The sequence below is a fragment of the Bos indicus genome, chromosome 17 (genome assembly GCF_029378745.1).
Source record: "Bos indicus isolate NIAB-ARS_2022 breed Sahiwal x Tharparkar chromosome 17, NIAB-ARS_B.indTharparkar_mat_pri_1.0, whole genome shotgun sequence".
Classification (NCBI taxonomy): domain Eukaryota; kingdom Metazoa; phylum Chordata; class Mammalia; order Artiodactyla; family Bovidae; genus Bos; species Bos indicus.
This window is the reverse complement of record NC_091776.1, coordinates 7,443,991-7,466,937: the sequence shown is the minus strand read 5'-3', so window position 1 is coordinate 7,466,937 and position 22,947 is coordinate 7,443,991. Positions and strand designations below refer to the sequence as shown.

General features: G+C 37.5%; 1 protein-coding gene across 8 annotated transcripts in view; it reads right to left on the bottom strand.

Annotated features, from left to right (window-relative positions):
- Positions 1 to 22,947, bottom strand: part of LRBA (LPS responsive beige-like anchor protein) — a 757,794-nt gene that overhangs the window by 73,702 nt on the left and 661,145 nt on the right. For all 8 annotated transcript variants that reach the window (XM_070770117.1, XM_070770116.1, XM_070770115.1 and 5 more), the window contains one exon: positions 11,104 to 11,271. In XM_070770117.1, the coding sequence (XP_070626218.1) occupies positions 11,104 to 11,271 (168 nt within the window). The remainder of the gene's footprint in view (positions 1 to 11,103; positions 11,272 to 22,947) is intronic.

Below are 22,947 nucleotides of genomic sequence, written 5' to 3'. Positions count from 1 at the left end.
CAAAAACTTCAGTTTTTATGTAGACAAATGTAACAATTTCTTTAATGACTTTGGTTTTGTTACTGACATACAAAAGGAGCCTTTTCCATTCCAAGATTATAAAACTACTTACTACAGTATTTTCTATGTCCTGTAGTTCAGTTTTTTATACTTATACTATAACCTTTATTCCAAATAAATATATGTAATTCATCTGTAATTTCTTTCACTTTAAGATGTGAAACAGGGATCTAAATTTATAACAATTAGCTAGCTGTCTTAACATAACAGGTACATAAGATAGCCTTTTCCCAGTGATTTAAAATACCACCTCTATCATATATTCTCATATCTATTTATGAAACTGGAGAAGGAAATGGCAACCCACTCCAGTACTCTTGCCTGGAAAATTCCATGGACAGGGGAGCCTGGTAGGCTACAGTCCATGGGGTCACAAAGAGTCGGACACGACTAAGCGACTTCACTTTCTTTCTATAGTTCCTTTTGGAGAAGGAAATGGCAACCCACTCCAGTGTTCTTGCCTGGAGAATCCCATGGACAGAGGGGCCTGGTGGCTACAGTCTATGGAGTTGCAAAGAGTTGGAGAAGGAAATGGCAACCCACTCCAGTGTTCTTGCCTGGAGAATCCCAGGGACGGGGAAGCCTGGTGGGCTGCTGTCTATGGGGTCGCACAGAGTCGGACACGACTGAAGTGACTTGGCAGCAGCAGCAGAATGACTAACACACACACACACATTTCTGAAAGCTCTATTCTGTTTCACTGAACGTTAAAACTAGAGCACAGTGTTTTCGTTACTCTAGTTCATACTTTGAGGAAGTAATCAAAACCTATATATTTACTTTAAATTTAGTTTTATCCTGGTCTTTTGGTTTCTCAGGCTATCACGTTTAAGAAATAGCTAATTGTAGAGCAGGAAGGCAGGGTGTCCAGCAGACAGACATATTGACACAGGAACAAGAAGTGAGAACTGATAGTTTTAAAGTAGAAACAGGAAAAATACAAAAAGAGAGCATACCAACTGAGAAAGCAAGTAGTATGGAATTCTTTATTGTAGGGTCAAATACACCACAGAACAATCACTAACATTAATAAAAAATAATATTCACTAATCACATTCTTCAGTGGTCTTTACTTATTACTGTCTATAGGAAAGTGGCCTCTACGCCTAAAAACCGCAGAGAACCCATAGTTTCTCAGGCACACACAGAACAAAGACCGAGGTGGCTTAAGTCTCAAAAAGATTTCAAAGAATCTGTGTCACATGTATTGGTCTTCAGCTTTAAATTAAGCTACAATTAATAACAAAAAGACACCAGGCGTGGATGCGTGAAGGCAAGCCTTTGCTGCAGAGATGACCTTCACGTTGAGGTCCGAACGATAAGGGCAGGAACAGAAGGAAGGTCGGTGTCATAGCACATGCAAACGAGGGTGAGGACGGCAGGGTGTGAGATGAGGCAGGAAGGCGGGGGCCAGACCCTGCGGACCGAGCAGAGCTCTATTCTGCGTTTCACGTGAAATAGGAGAGCTTAAGTAGAGGAGGGACACAGTCTGATTTATACTTTCAAAATGTCACTTTGGCAGCTCAGTGGAAAGTGGACTGCAGGTAGTTAAGCGTAGGAAAGGGTGACCAGGCCAGTCAGGGGAGAGTTGATGGTGGTGGCTTGGACTAATGACATGACACAGACATAAATGGTTTCCAAATGTGTTTTGGAGACAACATCTACCTAACCACTCTTGGTCGTCAGCTGCTTATGCCCCCGCCACCCCCGACCTCTCCCCACACGCTGTGCTCTCTGCTTTGAGCTCCCCTGCCCCTCCTACCGCTGTGCCTGCCCCTCATTCCTTAAGGACTATGCTTGGGCGGGTTAGTACTGCCTCAGTCTGGGTTGGCTGTTTTTCCTTTGTGCTCTGACATGTAGTGGAAACGTCTCACTCAGAGCACATCACTGTCCATACAACTTCTAAATACTTATTTCTGACCTAATAAAACTCTAGCAATGAATTGTCTTACACTAAGGAGTTGCTTCGAGAAGGCAATGGCACCCCACTCCAGTATTCCTGCCTGGAAAATCCCATGGACAGAGGAGCCTGGTGGGCTTCAGTCCATGGGGTCGCTGAGAGTCGGGCACGACTGAGCGACTTCACTTTCACTTTTCACTTTCATGCATTGGAGAAGGAAATGGCAACCCACTCCAGTGTTCTTGCCTGGTGAATCCCAGGGACGGGAGAGCCTGGTGGGCTGCTGTCTACGGGGTCGCACAGAGTCGGACACGACTGAAGCGACTTAGCAGCAGTAGCAGCAGCAAGGAGTTGCTAACTGAGCTCTCAACTTTTGGATATAGCAAATACCATCTATATAATAAATGATAGGAAAGTTCTGCATATAAGAAAGGATACAGAATTGTTCTAGAAATCATGCCCCTAAATACAATTATATTCTAAATATATTAAAGAAATAATTTAAGGAAATTGGTTTCCATTTTTTTGGAAAATAAAAATTATTTTGTAAACTTAATATTCAACTCATCATTTGGATTTTGGAAGGTTTTTTCCTTAAGAAAAATATTTATTCTTATTCATATCTGACTCTGAATTCGTTTATCTTAAATTTTCCTTCTTTTTAAATTACTTCTTTCCCTGTTTTTTAGTTTTTTTGAAATGTTGGTACAAGGAAGAAAGGTGAATGAATTAAAACATAATCAAAAAATTAATCATCAGAAAATAACAAATCTTTATTTATTTGTACTTTGTACAGACAAGAAATGTGTGTGTTAGTCATTCAGTCATGTTTGACTCTTTGCAACCCTATGGACTGTAGCCCGCCAGGCTCCTCTGTCCACGGGATTTCTCCAGGCAAGAATACCGGAGAGGGTTGCCATTTCCTCTGTCAGGGGATCTTCCCGACCCAGGGATCAGACCCACGTCTACTGCATCTGCTGCAGTGGCAGGATTCCTTACCATCTGAGCCACCAGGGAAGCCCCACAGACAAGAAACAGAGTATATTAAAAGTGGCGACGGTAGAGAAAAGGGTACCGAAAATAAAGAAATAAAGAGGTCAGTTAGAATAAAGTGCTCAAGAGAAGAACAAATCCTTTAGTTGGAGGTCACAGATATTTGGGGAGAAAAAAGCATACTTGCCTGAAAAAATAATTCTTTCTGGTGTGTGACATATGCAAATACAGAGAGAGTTGTATATTGATAACCCAGCTGTTTTCTAAAAATTAAAAACAACATAAAAGTTTAATGTGCTGCAGGCTGTTTCTCTGATTACTCTTCCTCCTCTTATGGTTATTATTTCTATCGTTTAGTGCTTTTTTTATAGAGAGATTATTTTTATGATCACTTACTACACCATATGTATTAACCATTCATTCTAGAATAAAACTTTCTCTTGAGGAATGGAGCCTTTCCCAAGTAATAGGTGCATACATGACTTGTTTGTCGACAGCTTGCCTCTGTGTATGACTGTGTGGACATTTAAGTGTTCTAGATGAAAACTAAGTAGACAGTAGTGAACAGAAATAAGGAAAACTAGAGGTACTGAACAAAACGTCTAGTCCGGTCTCCTTTAAATACTCGAGAGGCCAAATCCATCCTGATACCGTTACCATGATTTTGCAGGGATAATGTTTTAGTATAAGCCAAGTGTATGCACAAATTCCCTAATACTAGAGATGTTAAAGCCTCTTAGAAGAACGAGATTCTGAAAGAAAGATGAGACAGTCTGGAGATGGGGCAGAGAGCAAATCGGAAGACGGCGGTAGTGGAAGCTTTACAACTAGCAAGACTTGACAAGACTTGGGAGGCTGTCCTGGCACGGGGCTGCAGGAACAAGGCTGGCTGGAGATGGAGCAGTGGGAGCTGCCTCCCTGGGCTTCCATGCAAGAATGTACGTCATTCTCAAAGTGCAGGAGGAAAAGCTTTATGAAGAGAAAGGCAGTTTGTGAACAATCTTTCTGAAAGATTGTCCTGCTTCCACATCACTCTATTCTGTTACACAGCTTTTTTTCTTCATAGCACTTATTACTAACTGAACTTAGTTTTTATTGTTTATTTTCTGTCCATTGAGCTCCATGAGGGAAGGGGTTTTGCCTGACTTTCTTGCTCATCACTGTATTTTTAGGACTTTGAACAAAATTTGTTGAATAAATGAATAATTAATGAAAGAATAAACTCTTCCAATTTATCAGCCCTTTTCCTTACTTATCCAAACCAGCCTAGAGCCACCATTTCATCAATATCCCTTTAACAATTTCATTGACCACCCTTTCATTCTCAATTCTTTTTTATATATATTCTACCATATTCCTATGGCCAAACCCCCGTCTCTCTCTCTCCACATGTATAATTACACACACATACGGAGAAGGCAATGGCATCCCACTCTAGTACTCTTTGCCTGGAGCATCCCATGGACGAGGAGCCTGGAAGGCTGCAGTCCATGGGGTCTCGAAGAGTCAGACACGACTGAAGTGACTTACCTACATACCTTCTCTATTCAACTTTTTTCTACATCTATTCTCCTGCTATTGAGAACAGAGAAAAACAACATGGAAAGGAAATAACAGTTTATATATTACTGAGTATCAGTTAAGCGCCTATCACTGTATAAGGTATCTGCACAAACGTTACCTCACTCTTGGTACAAACTCTCATGGAGGTGGCTGCCGTCCCACCTCACCCATGGACAGTTACTTAAACCAGTCCCCAGGTTGGCCTTCCACTCTAACCACTCAAGACTGTATTCTTTCCTGCTGCTGCTAAGTCGCTTCAGTCATGTCCGACTCTGTGCGACCCCAGTGACGGCAGCCCGCCAGGCTCTCCCGTCCCTGGGATTCTCCAGGCAAGAACACTGGAGTGGGTTGCCATATCCTCCTCCAATGCATGAAAGTGAAAAGTGAAAGTGAAGTCGCTCAGTCGTGTCCGACTCTAGCGACCCCATGGACTACAGCCTACCAGGCTCCTCCGCCCATGGGATTTTCCAGGGCTTATCTATCTGTGCTCTGGATTTTGTTTTTTTTTCCTTTTTCTCATAGAGCTTAGTGGTCTATTACATACTCTCTTTCCTATGATACATGCTTCTCTTTGGAGCTTTCCAATTAACAGAGAAACATCATAAATTACCTATCCATTAAAAAAAAAAAAGAAACTCCTTCAGAGTGACTGGCAATGGATATGGGGTTTCTTTGTGGATAGTGACAAAATGTAAAATTAGATTGTAGCAAAGCCTGTACAATTCTGGGAATAAACTAAAACTAGTATATACTTCAAGTGGGTGAACTGTATCATGTGTGAACTCTCTCTTAATAAAGCACTGAAAAGTTCTTCTGTTATTTCCTTTCCTCACTGTGTTTAGTTGTTCACGTCGCATTCACAGCACAGTCCTCTTTAATCCAAGCTTCTTTCTCTAATGATCCTTAGAATAAGCCAATGAGGAATTTTCAGTTTGTTCAGTCTTCTTTGAGACAGATTCTAAAGTATATGCAGTTATGTTACCAAACTCCAACCCACTTATAACACAGTGAAGATTACTTTTCTTTTTTAAAATTTTATTTATTTTTGGCTGTGCTGGGTCTTCACTGCTGCACGTGGGTGGGCTTTCTCTAGCTGCCGTGAGTGACAGGGGTCAGAGCGGGGGTCGTGAGGGGGTACTCTCTAGTTGAGGTGCATCCAGGGCTGCCCAGACGGTAAAGAGTCTGTCTGCAATGTGTTCGATCCCTGGGCCGGGAAGATCCCTTGGAGAAGCCGGTGGCAACACAGTCTAGCACTCTTGCCTGGAGAAGCCCATGGACAGAACAGTCTGATGGGCTCTAGTCCACAGGGTCGCGGTCAGGATGACTGACGGCTGACACACACACTCCTGCTGTGGAGCGCGAGCCTAGGGCATGCGGGCTTGGGAGCTGCGGTGTGTGGGCTTAGTTGTTCCACGGCATGCGGAATCTTCCCAGAGCAGGGATCAAACCTCTCCTCTTCATTGGCAGGTAGATTCTTCACCACTGGACTGGCATGGAAATCTCCTAAAATTACTTTTCATGACATTAAAATTACTTTTTCTGGCACCTCTCTCTTTTGTCCCCTTCAGCTCATTTCCACAAACCTAATTGCCCACCATGGTCTCTTTTACCGATGTGCAGGAGGCTCATGCAGCTTCTTCTGTGCAGCTATCCTTCGCTCATAACTCTACCAAGTGTTCTTATTCACCCTTCAATCTCCAGCTCCAGCCTCTCATTTCCCAAACATGCTGGAATCTGCAGTCTAGGTTGAGTGCCTAGTCTCCAGACCTGGGCACACATATAGTGTACTTATCTCTATACTGAATTTATCACAGTATTCGAAGTGCTTATTTATCCATGTTTCTCCACTAGACAACATGCTACAGCTGATAGGGGCAGGGACTCACCTTTTCACTCTTTACCCTTATTACATAATTTAAGTTCGGTAAAAAGTTGTTGAAAAAAAGTTAATGACCCTAGTCTTGTTTTTTGTTTTCTCCTTGTCTCACTTTACAATGAACTCTGTATGAATCCTCTAGGAAACAGTCTTTAATAACTTCTCTAGTCCAGGTTCGACGCACGATACTGGATGCTTGGGGCTAGTGCACTGGGACGACCCAGAGGGATGGTATGGGGAGGGAGGAGGGAGGAGGGCTCAGGATGGGGAACACATGTATACCTGTGGTGGATTCATTTTGATATTTGGCAAAACTAATACAATTATGTAAAGTTTAAAAATTAAATAAAATTAAAAAAAAATAATAACTTCTCTAGCGTTAACATTTATGGTTTTTTTTTTAAGATGCAACTGTTAATTCTTATTCTTTTTTAGAGCTGGGTTTTCTAACTCAACATTTTAACAGTGAACAATATAAGGGAAGGAACTAACACTTGTTGAGTACCACGCCAGGCCTTTTTATCTGTTACACGTCATTTAAATCTGCATGAAATGGGCATCATCCTACCAATTCCATAGACTCTCAGGAAGAGCTAAGGCATACAATTATGGGCACTGGGGTCAGGAATCAAATCCACATTTATTTGTTGATTCTACTGTATCACAGTGTTGTGTCACAAAACTCAGCACCATAATGTGGAGTGGATATAATAAAAGATCACATTCGTTTCAATAACATTCAGGAAGCAAATATATATACTTATATGAATAATGCTAAGTAATGAATTGATGTAGTGTGTTAAGAACCCTGAGTACCCACCATACGTAGAATATGTCAGGTCATGATTTTTGAGTGAATGCTGAATCTAATATATAATATATATGTATATAAATAAAACAGGGTGCAATGAGTTGGAAAGCTCTTCAGCTAAAGGTTAATTTGCTGGTAATTAACTACTTGGAGTTGTGGGGGAAAAAAGAAGTCAAAGAAACTTAAAGCACAAGTTTTCAACAGAGCTTCCCTGGTGGTCCAGTGGTTAAGAATACACTTGCTAATACAAGGGACACGGGTTCGATGAAGATTCCATGTGCCACGGGGCAACTGACCTTGTGTGCCCCCAGCTACTGAGTTCTAGGGCCTACTATTGCAATAAAAGAAGCCACTCAGTGAGAAGCCCAAGCGTGGCAACTACAGAGCAGCCCCTGACTCACAACCAGAGAAAAGCCTGCACAACAAGACAGGCCAGCACAGTCAAAACTAAATAAACAAACATTTAAAACTTTCTTTAAGTTTTAAATAGTCTTTAGCAAATGCTGATCATGAAAAATACTGAAAGCTTACTTGATATGGCAGTTTCTCAGAAAGTCAAACATAGAATTACCATACAATCCAGCAATTCTACTTCAGAATATACCCAGAGACTTGAAAGCAGGGACTTGAACAAGTATTAATATACGCATGTTCATAATAGCTAAAAGGGGGAAGCAACCCAAAATATCCACTAACAGACAGACATACAAAATGTGGTACATACATATGGTGAAGTATTAAAAAGGAAGGAAATCTGACCTATGCTACCACACGGACGGAATTTAATAAAATAAGCCAGTTACAAAAGGACAAATATTGTATAATTTCACTTATCTGAGATACCTAGAATAATCAAATTCCCCAGAGGCAACAGAACGGTGGTTGTCACGGCCCGAGGGCAGGGAGAGACAAGGAATTACTGTATAAGGTATACAGAGCTTCAGTTTGGGAAAGATGAAAATGCTGGAGACAGGTGGTGGTGATGGTTGCATAACAATATGGATATACTCAACGCCACTGAATTATAACTCAAACCACAGTAGAAACCAATATTTGAAGTCAGGACATGTTAAAGTGGAATAAAACATATAATCTGGTGAACACATATATGTCCATACACATCGCAAGTCTCAAATGGTGCACAGTCACTAGGCACTGTGAGCTCGTTTGTGTCCGACTCTCTGCGACCCCGTGGACTGTAGCCCGCCAGGCTCCTCTGTCTGTGGGATTTCCCGGGCAAGAATACTGGAGTGGGTTGCCATTTCTTTCTCCAGAGGATCTTCCCAACTCAGGGACTGAACCCACATCTCCTGTATTGGCAGGCAGATTCTTTACCACTAGTACCACCTAGGAAGCCCAATTTCAAATATTCTACCAAGTTAATTTAACAAACATTTATTGTCCCATTTATTGTCCCAAGCAAAATCCCATTGCTTAGAATCTGGATTTTGAAAATTTGGTAAGCAAAGATACACCACAATCTTCTAGATGTCTCCTGTTCAATATCATATCCACTAACCATATGTGGCTGTTTAAATTCACTACAATGAAACATTCAGTTCCTCAGTCACACTAGCCACATTTCAAACACACAATGGTCACATGTGACTAGTGGCTATTGTATTGGGCAGCGTAGATACAACGAACATTTCCATTACCCCAGGAAGTTCTGGACTTCCCTGGTGGCTCAGATGGTAAAGCGTCTGTCTACAACGAGGGAGACCTGGGTTCGATCCCTGGGTCGGGAAGATTCCCTGGAGAAGGAAATGGCAACCCACTCCAGTACTCTTGCTTAGAAAATCCCATGGATGGAGGAGCTTGGTGCAGGCTACTGTCCATGGGGTCGCAAAGAGTCAGGTACAACTGAGCGACTTCACTTCAGGAAGCTCTACTGGAAGTTCTATTGCTTTTTTAGATTATACTGCCAACAGTATATGATAAACTCGTTTGGTAAATAACTGAGGTGTGAGAAGCAGGGTGGGTCAATCGAGAATAAACACAAAGAGCCAATGACACTGATCTCTAGAGCAAACACCTAGCTGGTGGAATAACTCACTTTTTAACAGCATCACAGAGCTACAGAGAGCCATCCTTTCTGATCATAGCTTGCACAAACTTGAATGATGGGAAAGGTTCAGCTATATTGACTTGGACACACAAGTCTTAAAAAAAGGAATAGGACCCTCACATTGGGAGAAATAGTATTAAGTACATTTTCATTGCAACTCTACAGAATATAATGGAATTTCAAAATTAAAACTACTCAGATTTTATAGCACCATAAAATAATATATGCTCATATGTTAAGTAAACAGGACATGACAAAGCCAAATATATACTGATTCCAGTCACAGAAGTAGATATGGATAATAACTACAAAGGAATACAAAAACACAGAAGCAGGTATTAAATAATTATGGACATTTATAGTACCACTATTCAAATTTGGTTAAAACAATAAAAAAGAAGGTAAATGGGCCTATTCAATTCTATTCTAATAATGAATTATTTACTGTTTTGTAAACAATTGCATGTTTGCTCCAACCTCAGTTTCCTACACGGAACTCTGTGTATATTTTGTGTTATGCAGTCAGTTGTTGCTCCAATAAAACAAAATGCTCCCTAGAAGGAACATTTTCAAAGAACTGAAAAATTGTGTCTTTTAGAGCCCATCTGATCCCGTTCAAAAATAAACTAAAAACCAGCAATTCCAACCTATGTGATTTAAGATAAGTGCATCAAATGAGCAGTGCTTTTGTTTGTACGCCAATCTTCTTTATCTAGCACGTAAACCAGGTGATGACACACGCTGGCAAATATATTTAAATATGTACTTTCATTCACTGTCAACATGATAAGGTCATAAATAGAATTATAAAGAAATACATCAAGTGCCAGTGAAAAACAACAAACCTTACTTACTACAAATGATGTTCCCTTTACAGTGATATACAACTTTCCCTATGAATCAAAACTCCCTGGTTTCAATAATGTTCTCTTCTAAAACTGTACAGACATATAAGGTTTTATCTGTTCAATTTCACTAACATACATACATCTTTATATATGAGGTATGTTAACCAGAAGAAGAATAATTAAATTAAAATAGTTTAAAAAATTTAAGGCCATACACAGGCTTTTTGGTGAATACTGTATTTGTCAAAACTGTGTTTTGAGTTTTACTTAAGAAAATCAATGAGAAGGATAAAACAGTTCTCAATAATGTCCAGCACCAAGTATGATGATGTACGAAAGCTGCAGACTTTATTCTTAACTTCTATTTGGTTATATGTGTTCAGTTCAGTTCGGTTCAGTTCAGTCGCTCAGTCGTGTCCAACTCTTTGTGACCCCATGAATCGCAACATGCCAGGCCTCCCTGTCCATCACCAACTCCCGGAGTTCACTCAGACTCACGTCCCTCGAGGCAGTGTACTTGTACATAAATATGTGTTTATCATATTATATGCTTATAATCTTATTTCTTTAACAAATTATTTTCCTAGTTCGTTAAACTAGTGAATAGCCTTACAGGTTATAAAAATAATAAATATGATTATTGTCCCCTTAAAAGGGGTCAAATTGAAAAAGTTCTCATTTTAACATCAAGTCCCAGGTAGGTCACTAACTTAAAGGCTATCCTGCTTACATTACTTTACCCGGCTGGTTTCAGTTTGCTGCTGCGGCTGCTGCTGCTGCTAAGTCACTCCAGTCATGTCCGACTCTGTGCGACCCCATAGATGGCAGCCCACCAGGCTCCCCCATCCCTGGGATTCTCCAGGCAAGAACACTGGAGTGGGCTGCCATTTCAGTTTCATCATCAGTAAAATGAAAGAGTGGGGAAGATGGCATTTAACAGCTTCTGGTATAGAGATACATGTTAGACTCAGTCAGGTAACCTACCTCTCTCAATACAGGATCAGTTATTGAATTCAGATTAACAGCTCCTTCATAGGTCAGGTAATAGAATACATTGAGGGCTCGAACAGCCTCTGGTCCTTGCTGTTTATAGCCAAAAATGAGGTCAATCCACTGGTGAAGCTGGCAGGAAACAAATTCACTCTCCAGGGCCTGAAAAAATAATGTAGTTTTTATTATTATGCTGAATTCTACTTTTAAAAGATAGAGAAATTTAGAATAAGCATTGAAGTTTAACTCTAAACTGTGAACTAAGGTATTCTGAAGTCCTTATTTTCCACTAGACTTTGTTCTCCTTTTTCTATAATGAGAGACTCTGCAGCACTTGTCACACTGGATTACAACAGATTGTTTATATTTCAGTATTCATCTACGTGTACTGTGAGCACTGTGAAGACCAGGACTGGGTCTATCTTGGTCACATTCGTAACTCAGGACCTGGCAGGTACTCAATTTATGTTTCAAAGAAACGAGGTCATACAATGTAAAGGCTGGTTTGAAACAGCAAATGTGAAAATATTAAACATTGACTATTCACTTGAAATATTTATAGTTTTTCTAGAATTAAAACATTTTGCTGCCCACTGCAACAACTGTAACCAAATCATTTGGCTACTTCAACTGAGTTTTTATACCAATAGATTAGATCTTGGGAGTGATCCTTGTAATTACTGAATTATTATTCTATGTAATAATGTCAAATTGGACTGAATATTTGATGCTATAAACATAACAGTGTCCAATAAATAATGAATGAACATGAACATAATCAAGTTTTCAGTAGAAATGCTGGGCTCAAGATCACTTCCAATTCATCACCACATTCCCAGAGTTACAAGCACTATACCTTAAACACCATTGGTGCCAATAAATGTTTGCTGAACTTAATAAAGTTTAAAAAGCTAAAGAGCTTTCATAAGCAGAGACTTGGTTTTTTTTTTAAAGAAAAGTATTCATTTGTATGTTGTTAAAAACTATTCCAACATAAAACCATGATGGGCTAGTATATCAATAAGTAATGTTGTTTGAATAACAGAGCTCTCAAACTCTGAAGTTTAATTTGAAGTGTACCAAGTTACATCAGGTAATGTATCACACTGAAATTCTTATTTTCAGAGTCATAAGTGCATGACTGGGATGCATTTTTGGTGTGGCTTAATGCTATGTTATCAATATTATGAAAAGAAAACTGCTGGTTTTAAAACAAAATTGACTAACTTTTGGTCTAGCAAGCAACCAGTAAGATATATAAATAACCTTGTGACAAAAGATGTTCCAGAAGTTCACAGGTGTACACTTGTGTAGATATGTGCTTTATTAAAATGAGGGCCTATGAATAAGAAAACTGTTTATGGTTAAATTCAAATAATATATTTCCTTTAACTAATAACATTTAACACGGCTTCACAATATATCATATATCATAAAGTGTAAAAATAAAACTCTAGGCAATTCTCATATTTCAAAGTATACCTGGACTGAAATAAGCCTTTAAAATATTTAGCTAGTTTCAATGGAAAAGTTACTGTTTAAAGCATCTCTTATAAAACTCACTATACTTATAAATTTAGTAAACAGCTAAGAGAGCACAAAACTTCCTCCTGTTTTAGACTGTAATAACTTTCAGTAAATTCCTATTTTAAGCTCATAGATTTAAATTAATCTGAAAATCCAGGAACTACTGATGCAAGCACACAAAAAATGATACTTCTGTTTCATTAATTTAGGCCTTGGGTAGTGATGGGAGTGTGGGGTGGGGGTGGAGTACATGTTTAAAGTGACACATAAAAACAGCAATTGTCTTAATTTGTGTGCAGTGCTCTCTACACAAAAGCCCTAAATATGTTCAAATTAGAGCAAGCTGCTTGATTGTCACTGCAGTCTCATGTCACATTAATGCATGACAAACATTAAACCATACACTTAAATGGCAATTTATATCATTTAAATGTTTACTGCCAGACTAGCTCATCACTCATTTAAATGTGACTTTCTGACAGCTAATTTCAGTTAATTTTCTCCAATTCACTTAATTAGAACTTTCAATCAGAGAAGGACCTGTACGTATCTTTGAGCTTACATCCTTTTTAGTTGTTGTTCAAAATCTGAGTTAATAAGCTGCTGAAAAGCTCTACAATAATAGATGAGCAAGCAATATCTCTGAGTCTACAAAAATGTGTGAATCTATGAAGCAAACTCGCAGTAGGTACTGTAAGGAAGAACCTACACTTATTTATGTAAATAATACTCTGGCCAGTAGTTTAAATAAAAAACGTTTAGTTCATATATACACACTATTGAAACAATAAAAAGAAACCCTGCATCTCAGCTAATTAAAAATTAATGATTTTAAAATTGTTTAATAAGATAAAACAGTCAGGAGTCTCCTGAGTGTCGGTGGTGTTGTGATTTCAGACTATAAAATTCCAGAAGGCCCAGCAAATGATGCAGTACAAATTTTCTCAATATTAAAAGCTCTAAAAACTAGGGCAATTTTATTTTATGTGTTATCAAACAGAATTGTGAGCCTTTCTAACGTTGATTACTTTTTTACGCACATTCAAAATGGTGAAGTTGGTTAGATTTAGATGCTCAAACCTTTACATCTGACACCACATCAAAATGTTCAGCAAAAGTGCTGAAATGACAGGCAGTATGTTCACATCATGTCACAAACATGCGTGCAGAAATGGCCACAGTGTCATGGTTCGGGCCTCCCCTCACCCTGTTACACTGGCCAATCCGTAATTCATCACATTATTGGCAAAATCTCTTCCAGAGGTTGATACACACGTTACTTTTATGAATAAATTTTAAACACATTTTAAAAAGCTAAAGCAGTCTTCAGCTCTTTGTCACAACAGAGCTTTTACAGGAACACACAAGGACAACTACCATGGATATATGGGAATTCCCAAAAGTTTAAAAATCACTTTAGTACAAAGTCAGTTCAGGACTTTAACATTCTTTGGATACCAGTGAGTGACAACAGCCTAACCAATAGTATATGATAATAAACAAGTGCAGTTACTGCAGACCTGATAGAAGAGGTAAGGACAAGCAGGAGGAAGGTATTAAGGGTAAAAAAATGCAAATAATTCAAAATGGAAAACCCTGGGAATACATTTTATAACTTCTGTTTTTGAGATTCAAAACCATTAAATTAAAAATTATTTAATTTCCCTTTCATAAGATTTTTAAGATACTCTTTAAATACTTGTTTATATATACATTTTGCATCACAAAAAATATAAAAATATGCCAGTGGAATGCTAAGCATCTGAGATTTTTCAAAGCCTTTAAAGACAGACAGTCCTCATTAAGACTGGAGTTAAATACGGTTTGCAGCTAGGGGATAGTAACATTCTTCCCATGCTGCTCTCAAACCTAACCAATCAATTGTTAGCACTCCCCTAGCAGGCTAGACATCATTTACATCCAACGTGTGCTCTGAGTAAAATTTGTGAAAAAGAAAATCCACTGAAATGTCCAACACAATACAATAATATTCAACTCATCTGAGTTATTATAACATAAATCAGTAACTAATGTTCAATTGTTAAGGTTCAAATAAGACCTATGAAAAGACTACTGCATGAAGCCTCACATGAATTGTCAGTCCAATCCAGGGGGACTCATATTAGTCCTGACAAACTGTCTTGGGGCTGATATCTGTTTTTTTAATGAGATCTATTAAGCAGAGTCTAAAACACTTGAGATATGCTAAAAAGTACAGTATACAGATGTCAAAGACAAACACTTATTAGTAACTTTCATTTGTTTGGTCCACATGCAGAACATCAACAAATTAAAGGCTTAATATTATAAAGAAAATAGTAAATTATTCATAAATAACTCATTTGTGTAGCCCTGTGTCAGAAATAATTATAACATATATGAATATGTGTCTAACAATAAATCTCACTGAAAGATCACAATCTACGTTTTCCTGAAACTAACCCATTAAGGAAATGAATTATTTATTGCTAAAAAATGTTACACAAAATTATTCTTATCTCTTATAGTGGAGTCAAAAAATATAGTAACTTAGGCAGAAATCATTTGCTTTTTCAAAGAAATTCTAAGCTGTTTGAGAATAAAAATTCTAAAATATAAAGCAATCATATGTTTATTAGTCTAATCATGCTTTAGAAATATTCTAGCAATTGCCTTTTATTTTCAAAAAATCAAATTTTTTCTAATGCAAAATTTAGGTAAAATCAAGAAGACCAATTTCAATGAACAAAAGAAATTATCAGATAATTGTTTACCTCATGATCAGGAAACCTTAATTGTGTATTATTTGTGTTTCTCATACTTGTAATTCCCAGATTAATGTTAATATTTACTTACACTTTTGCTAAATCTTCTCATATCATGCAATTTTAGAAAAGCAGCTAAACAAAAGCTACTGGTATCTACAGCATAAATAATTTTTATAAAAATCAAATAATCAGGTCAAATTTTATTTAAGTATAGAAATAATTATATAACCAGAAGGAAATAGGTTTCTGCAGCCCAGGTACACATCTCTGTATGCCTACCTCACTATTTCTAATACCAGGCTTTGAGAAGGCCTGATTCTGTTCCAATATACAAAATGCCATAGCTGTAAGTTTCAAATAAAATAAAAATCACTAACTAACTCTCTTGACTTGATATGAATTTAATTATAAGGTGCATTTAATCATATTTTAATAGTTTAAAGCATAAGAATTAGTTTTGTGACTTTTTGTACATGTAATTAAGAGTCTTAATTCATTTGAGTGTAGATAGTACTAAGTTTCAAAGGAGTTAATGTTTGGATTGGCAAAAATGTTAATATACAACATTATGAGCTTAGAATTTTAAAGTATTTTTCATTTTAAATACATGTAATAAGGCCTTCTTATGACACACACACGCACGCACACATGCACACACACACAAACAGATTTAAAATGAACCGGTCTGTTATGTTTGCATGTGCTGGATTTCAAACACTGGTGGTAATGTTTCCTTAACATTGATATATGACCTTTGTAATTTACATTGAAGAAAGCCGTTTTTTTCAGCCTAATTAGAACTGTTTCAAATTTTCCTGCTAAATATATGATATAAAGTCCTTTCAACTTTTTTATTCTAGAGTTTCTTTCCATGTCAACTTTGTTCCAATCAAAATATGCTTTGAATTAAATGATTTTGATTGAATATGTGGATCACATTTCACTTCTAAGATTTAAAGTCCAAAAAGGAAAAGTTTAGCCTGTTCAAACAAAGCAAGAGCAGCCACTTTGCGGAAAGCTATTCACATTTAAGAAGACTGACAAATTGTTTGTGTGCACCATTAGGTCTAGTTTCTGCAATAGTTGCCAGATTTCCTGTCCCTCTAATAAGATACATTAACTCCTTAAATGCTGGCTCTGAATTCATGAAAAAGCCAAGTAACTCCAGCAAATTTTTAATCTACCTATAATTTCCTTTTCTGAAATAAACTGAAAAAATAGAAAAGAAAAATTGCTGTTAAGTCAAATTTTGTGAGAAAGAAAGGTCAAGAGAAAAATCAACATTTTTTTTTTCATACTGGACAGATACAAATTCAGAATGTGAATATGCTTTCCAAATGGGATTTTTCAAGATATGACAAATTCACATTAATCCTTTTTTTTAAAAAAAAAAATTCATTTAATTAACCTGTTTAAGGATTACTTGTTCAGGTGAAACACAGCAGTGAAAATACTAAAGTATTTGATGAACTATAATCTAACATGAGCTTAACATTCTCCCATATTGATTACAAATATATTACAAAATGGTTTAGAATTCAGATATTTACCTTAATGTAAATATATAACAAAAATGTAAAACAGATTTTATATTAGCTACAGAGAAAAGTTTAACTTTGGGGCTTAAACAATACGCGTGAAGCTCTGACATGAAGAACAACCATTTATGAATGCCAAGGGGGGAAATAAAAGATCATTAAAGATCTAGAAAAAACTGTAGGATGCTAAGAATAAAAATTATATCTGACAGTTAAAAGAATGAAATTTAGTCAACAACATACTGAAGTGCAGACTGAGAGGCAGATAGAGAAATCACTAAAGGAGTTCTGTGCTTCTAAACTGCCCTTGAACTGCTGGGCAAAGAGAGATTGTGCAGCCAAATAGCACACTGCTCACTGCTACATTTATACCATTACTAAAGAAAAGTGAGTTAGTATCATATCCTGATATAACCATCAAGCACTTGTGCATCTTTTGGCAGGAGAATCATTCTGTCTACGATTGTTATTGTGTAGTTTTAAATGGAGTAGTCAACCAGCTGTTATATATTTTATACACTGAAGGCCATGTTTCCTTTGAAATTCATAGTTTTAATCTCAACTGAAGTCTGTATTGCTGTGCGCCAAGATCAAAAGGATTAGGCAAACTTGTACAATTACCCTTCTTTGCAGAGAGATGATTTTTTTCTAATGTTTAAAATAGTCCTATACGCTGACATTTTATCCAACTATTTTCTTTAGAGCTACAGAACATTAAAACATTTAATTAACATTTCAACCTTAGGTCACTCTTAATCTAAAATCTAGGAATTCACAATGTACAGATATGTTAAACTAGCTATAGTGCAATACACTTAGGGAGATGGAGCTTTTTAAAAAAATCTAATAAGGAATGCTAGAGAACAATTAAAATTAGAATATACCCATCTAATTTATCATTTGCTTACACTTTGCATGCCCTGGTTCAGAACGCAGTTCACAATACTTATAGTAATGAATAGGTATCAATATAAAATAAATTTAACATAAGTATGGCGATGCGAAACTAAGGGTAAGAAGTACGTAAAAACCGTGCCATGAAGTTCTGTAGACTTGTGAGAGGTATGCCATGCATTTGACGTTAAGCTTTCTAACAGCCAACATAAAGAAAGAAACAAGAACACTTAGAAGAGTCAAAAGTGACTATAATGTAAAAACAAACCAGATGGCCTAGAAAAACACATTATTTCTATTCCTGAGATAAGAAATTCCTCCCGTGGCAATATGATGGAATCCAGGTATGTGACTCTCAGAGGGACTGACTTAATCCTGGGGTAGATCTGAAGTACGGACAAATGGAGAAACTCCGTATTCTTCAGGCAATCCTGCATAAATAGTATTTCTCTTAGGTAAGGCACTGGATGGTAAATTCTAGATTACATTCCGTGACAAGTACCTGGAATGCAGCCATTTTACTTTGTCAGTAAATGCAGAGCTACATACTTCAACAACAGCTGAACCGAGTCATAGGACTAATAATCTCTTTAAAATGTGAGCAAACAAATGCCTGTGTGAAAGACACAACGAGTCTCTATGGGAGGTAAGCCCACCTTCACTTGGAAGGGGTAGCTGTCTTCCTTAAGACAAGTGCAAGAGTCTCCTCTGAAAGAAATTCTGCACAAACTTTCCCAAATGGATAAATAGCAACAGAAGCTTCTAAATACCAATCATGATATTCAAATACATATTGATGCTAAAATGTTTTAAACCACTGTACTCAATGCCCAACCCTTTACAAAGATTTAGTAAAGGATCCCTTGAAAATTAATTTGAGGTATTCTAAATGGCTATAATGTTCTCTAAGATAAACTAGTTATAAAAATACATACTTAAGAAAATAAAATACTAATCCAAAATTCTTTGTTATCTGCCTAAGTATAGGAAATAAAAGAATAGATTTCCTCTTTAACAATCATAGAAAAATGTATTAATTTGCTGTTGGAAAGCTGGAGGTTTTAATTTTATAGTTGTTTATTAAAAGGAAAACAAAACCAAAAAAATTTAATCCCTCCCCATTTGCTTATCCGCATAGATCTGATAAATACTAGCAGTCTCTTGCCTTTGAAGATGGCCAGACCAGAATCCCTACTTATTGCCAGATGTAGTTTAATCCCACAGGGACTTCAGATAAAAACAAGGAGCTGTCTTCATGGCACCAACGATTCCCTGGACTGACTGCCATAAACTTATATTGGCAAATCAAAATTCTTGGCAAAATACAACACTTATTATATCACCACTTCCAAGAATATCCAATAAAGAAAAACTTGAACTAGAGAATATGGATGCAAATGTTGAATATTTCTTTTAAGCACTGACAAGTTCAGCCAGAGAATTACATCTGTACTTACTTTGTGTGTTCAATTGTATACATGTACATTACGTAGGGTAAAAGTCTCTTTTCATTCTGCAACTTTTGATTACTATCAGCAGCTCTGTCATCCATTCAATCAACAAACCTTTATAAGATTTACTTATACAGGTTTTACTATCAGTTCTGTTCTATGCTAGGTTCTAGGGAAAATGAAATGAAATATCCCTTTGGAGACTAAGGAGGTAAAAAGTCATCTCTAAGATGACTATAGGGCTTCCCTGATGGCTCAAATGGTAAAAAATATGCCTGCAATGCAGGAAACCCATGTTCAATCCCTGGGTTGGGAAGATCCCCTGGAGAAGGAAATGGCAACCCAGTGCAGTACTCTTGCCTGGAGAATTCCATGGGCAAAGGAGCCTGACAGGCTACAGCTCATGGGGTCGCAGAGTCGGACATGACTGAGCAACTATCACTGTTTTCAAGATGACTGTAATAGCTTATGTGAGAGATACTGAGAACCCAGATCAAGAAGGTAGCAGCAGGAGTGAAGAAGAGGGACAGATTTCACAAAGATTTAAGATGTAAGTTCAAAGCTAGTGGAAGTGATGGAATTCCAGTTGAGCTATTTCAAATCCTAAAAGATGATGCTGTGAAAGTGCTGCACTCAGTATGTCAGCAAATTTAGAAAACTCAGCAGTGGCTACAGGACTGGAAAAGGTCAGTTTTCATTCCAATCCCAAAGAAAGGCAATGCCAAAGAATGCCAAAGAATGCTCAAACTACCGCACAATTGCACTCATCTCACACGCCAGTAAAGTAATGCTTAAAATTCTACAAGCCAGGCTTCAGCAATACATGAACCGTGAACTTCCAGATGTTCAAGCTCGTTTTAGAAAAGGCAGAGGAACCAGAGATCAAATTGCCAACATTCACTGGATCATCGAAAAAGCAAGAGAGTTCCAGAAAAGCATCTATTTCTGCTTTATTGACTATGCCAAAGCCTTTGACTGTGTGGATCACAATCAACTGTGGAAAACTCTGAAAGAGATGGGAATACCAGACCACCTGACCTGCCTCTTGAGAAACCTGTATGCAGGTCAGGAAGCAACAGTTAGAATTGGACATGGAACAACCGACTGGTTCCAAACAGGAAAAGGAGTACGTCAAGGCTGTATACTGTCACCCTGCTTATTTAACTTATATGCAGAGTACATCATGAGAAATGGTGGGCTGGAAGAACACAAGCTGGAATCAAGATTGCCAGGAGAAATATCAATGACCTCAGATATGCAGATGACACCACCCTTATGGGAGAAAGTGAAGAGGAACTAAAAAGCCTCTTGATGAAAGTGAAAGAGGAGAGTGAACAAGTGGGCTTAAAGCTCAACATTCAGAAAAAGAAGATCATGGCATCTGGTCCCATCACTTCATGGCAAATAGATAGGGAAACAGTGGAAACAGTGGCTGACTTAATTTTTCTGGGCTCCAAAATCCCTGCAGATGCTGATTGCAGCCATGAAATTAAAAGATGCTTACTCCTTGGAAGCAAAGTCATGACCAACCTAGACAGCATATTAAAAAGCAGAGACATTACTTTGTCATAAAAGGTCTGTCTAGTCAAGGCTATGGTTTTTCCAGTGGTCATGTATGGATGTGAGAGTTGGACTATAAAGAAAGCTGAGCGCCAAAGAATTGATGCTTTTGAACTGTGGTGTTGGAGAAGACTCTTGAGAGTCCCTTGGACTGCAAGGAGATCCAACCAGTCCATCCTAAAGGAAATCAGTCCTGGGTGTTCATTGGAAGGACTGATGTTGAAGCTTAAACTCCAATACTTTGGCCACCTGATGCAAAGAACAGACTCATTTGAAAAGACGCTGATGCTGGGTAAGATTGAGGGCTGGAGAAGAAGGAGATGACAGAGGATGAGATGGTTGGATGCCATCACCGATTCGATGGACATGAGTTTGAGTGAACTCTGGGAGTTAGTGATGGACAGGGAGCTCTGGCATGCTGCGGTTCATGGGGTCGCAAAGAGTCGGACACGACTGAGTGACTGAACTGAACTGAACTGAAGTGAACTAAGATGTAAGTTATTACTTATACCACCAACTGATTACCAATGTGAGAGGTGAAGGGTGACACCCATATTTCAATGTTGACCTTGATCATATTGGAGAAGTAACAGTTTACATGGTAAAAGATTAATTCAGTTTTGAACTTAGTATTAATATTTTGAAGTTTCTTTTATAGATTTGAATTTAACCCTAAGCCTATCTTGGATGTAAATCTGCTAACTATAATAGAAATTTGCATAGTGTTTCAGTATTAAAATATGTCCATGTTCAATACTGAGATGTCTGAGCCAAAAAAATTCTAGGCAACAAAATAACCTTCAGATTTTATACCAGTGATATCCAGCAGGAGTATGATGCAAGCCAGATACATAGTTTAAAATGTTTTAGTAGCTGCATTTAAAAAAACAGGAAAAATTAATTTTCAATTTTATATATTTAATCAAAATACCATTTAAACATATAATCAATATATAATTATTTTGCATTAAATCTTAGAAATCTGGAATACGTCTTATACATACAGCAATTCTCAATTTAGACTAGCCACATTTCAAGTGATCAATAGCCACACATGACTAGTGGTTACCACACTGGGCAGCAAAGCTTTATTCAGTTCCAAGTACTGACTCTGCATTCAGATTTTTACAGCATTTTTTATATAAGAGTGAATTCAGGAATTAACAATATTTAATACTTACAAAATACAGCTTCTCCTACTTAAAAAAAGATAAACTTTACAAAGCAAAAAGCACCTGCAGCAGACGATAGAATGACCTTTGATACAGTTTTTAAGTGGTCATTACAATTCTCAGTGCCCCAAAGAATGGCTGTATTTTAGGACATGACAGCAGAGATATAATATCTTCACTTGTGAAACAGATGTAATATTCTGGAATGTATATTATTCAGCCATTTATAAACAGCTGAAGAAATGTGGCAGCACTCAAAACATGGCACTATGAATACTCTAACAATAAAAGTAAAAGGCTAACATTACCAGTTATGACGTCATCTAAAAACTCTCCATCCTTGAAAGTTCGTAGTTAGAATTCTAACATACTATCTACTCAGCTGTGTCACCGATGTACTTTAAGAACTAACATATAGCCACAGACTACAATTTAGCATAGGAAACACAATGTTTGCTGAAAATCAGTTATATGAAGTGAGTAGACAATGCAGATGCATTCATAAACCTCATAAATATCCTACTTCAGTAGCAGATGGCACTAGCCTCTGTTTGCCCACTCCTAGAAACCCCATAACATCTACAGTAACAGTCTATGATTCTCTGAATCACAATAAACTGTAGGTCTGAATCTTTCTGAATCCTTGATGGAATAATGACTAGTAAGCAGGATTGGTCTTGTTTAATTATTTTTAGGTAGCCATGAATATGCAGGCAATGTGAGATCAACAATGTAAATAGCTTGAAAGAATCAAGTAAATTTGTTACTTTTGCTTACTTACCTCACTTTCACTTCTTAACTAATCTCTCATCTGTCTATTAGAGGTACACCACCAAAAATGTTTTTACTAAAATTACCACCTCCATTACTCACCTCTCATCACTTCATCACTTCACCTCTCAGCACTGTGGTACTTAGGTTTCTAACTCTATCTTCTCTAAGCTTCCTT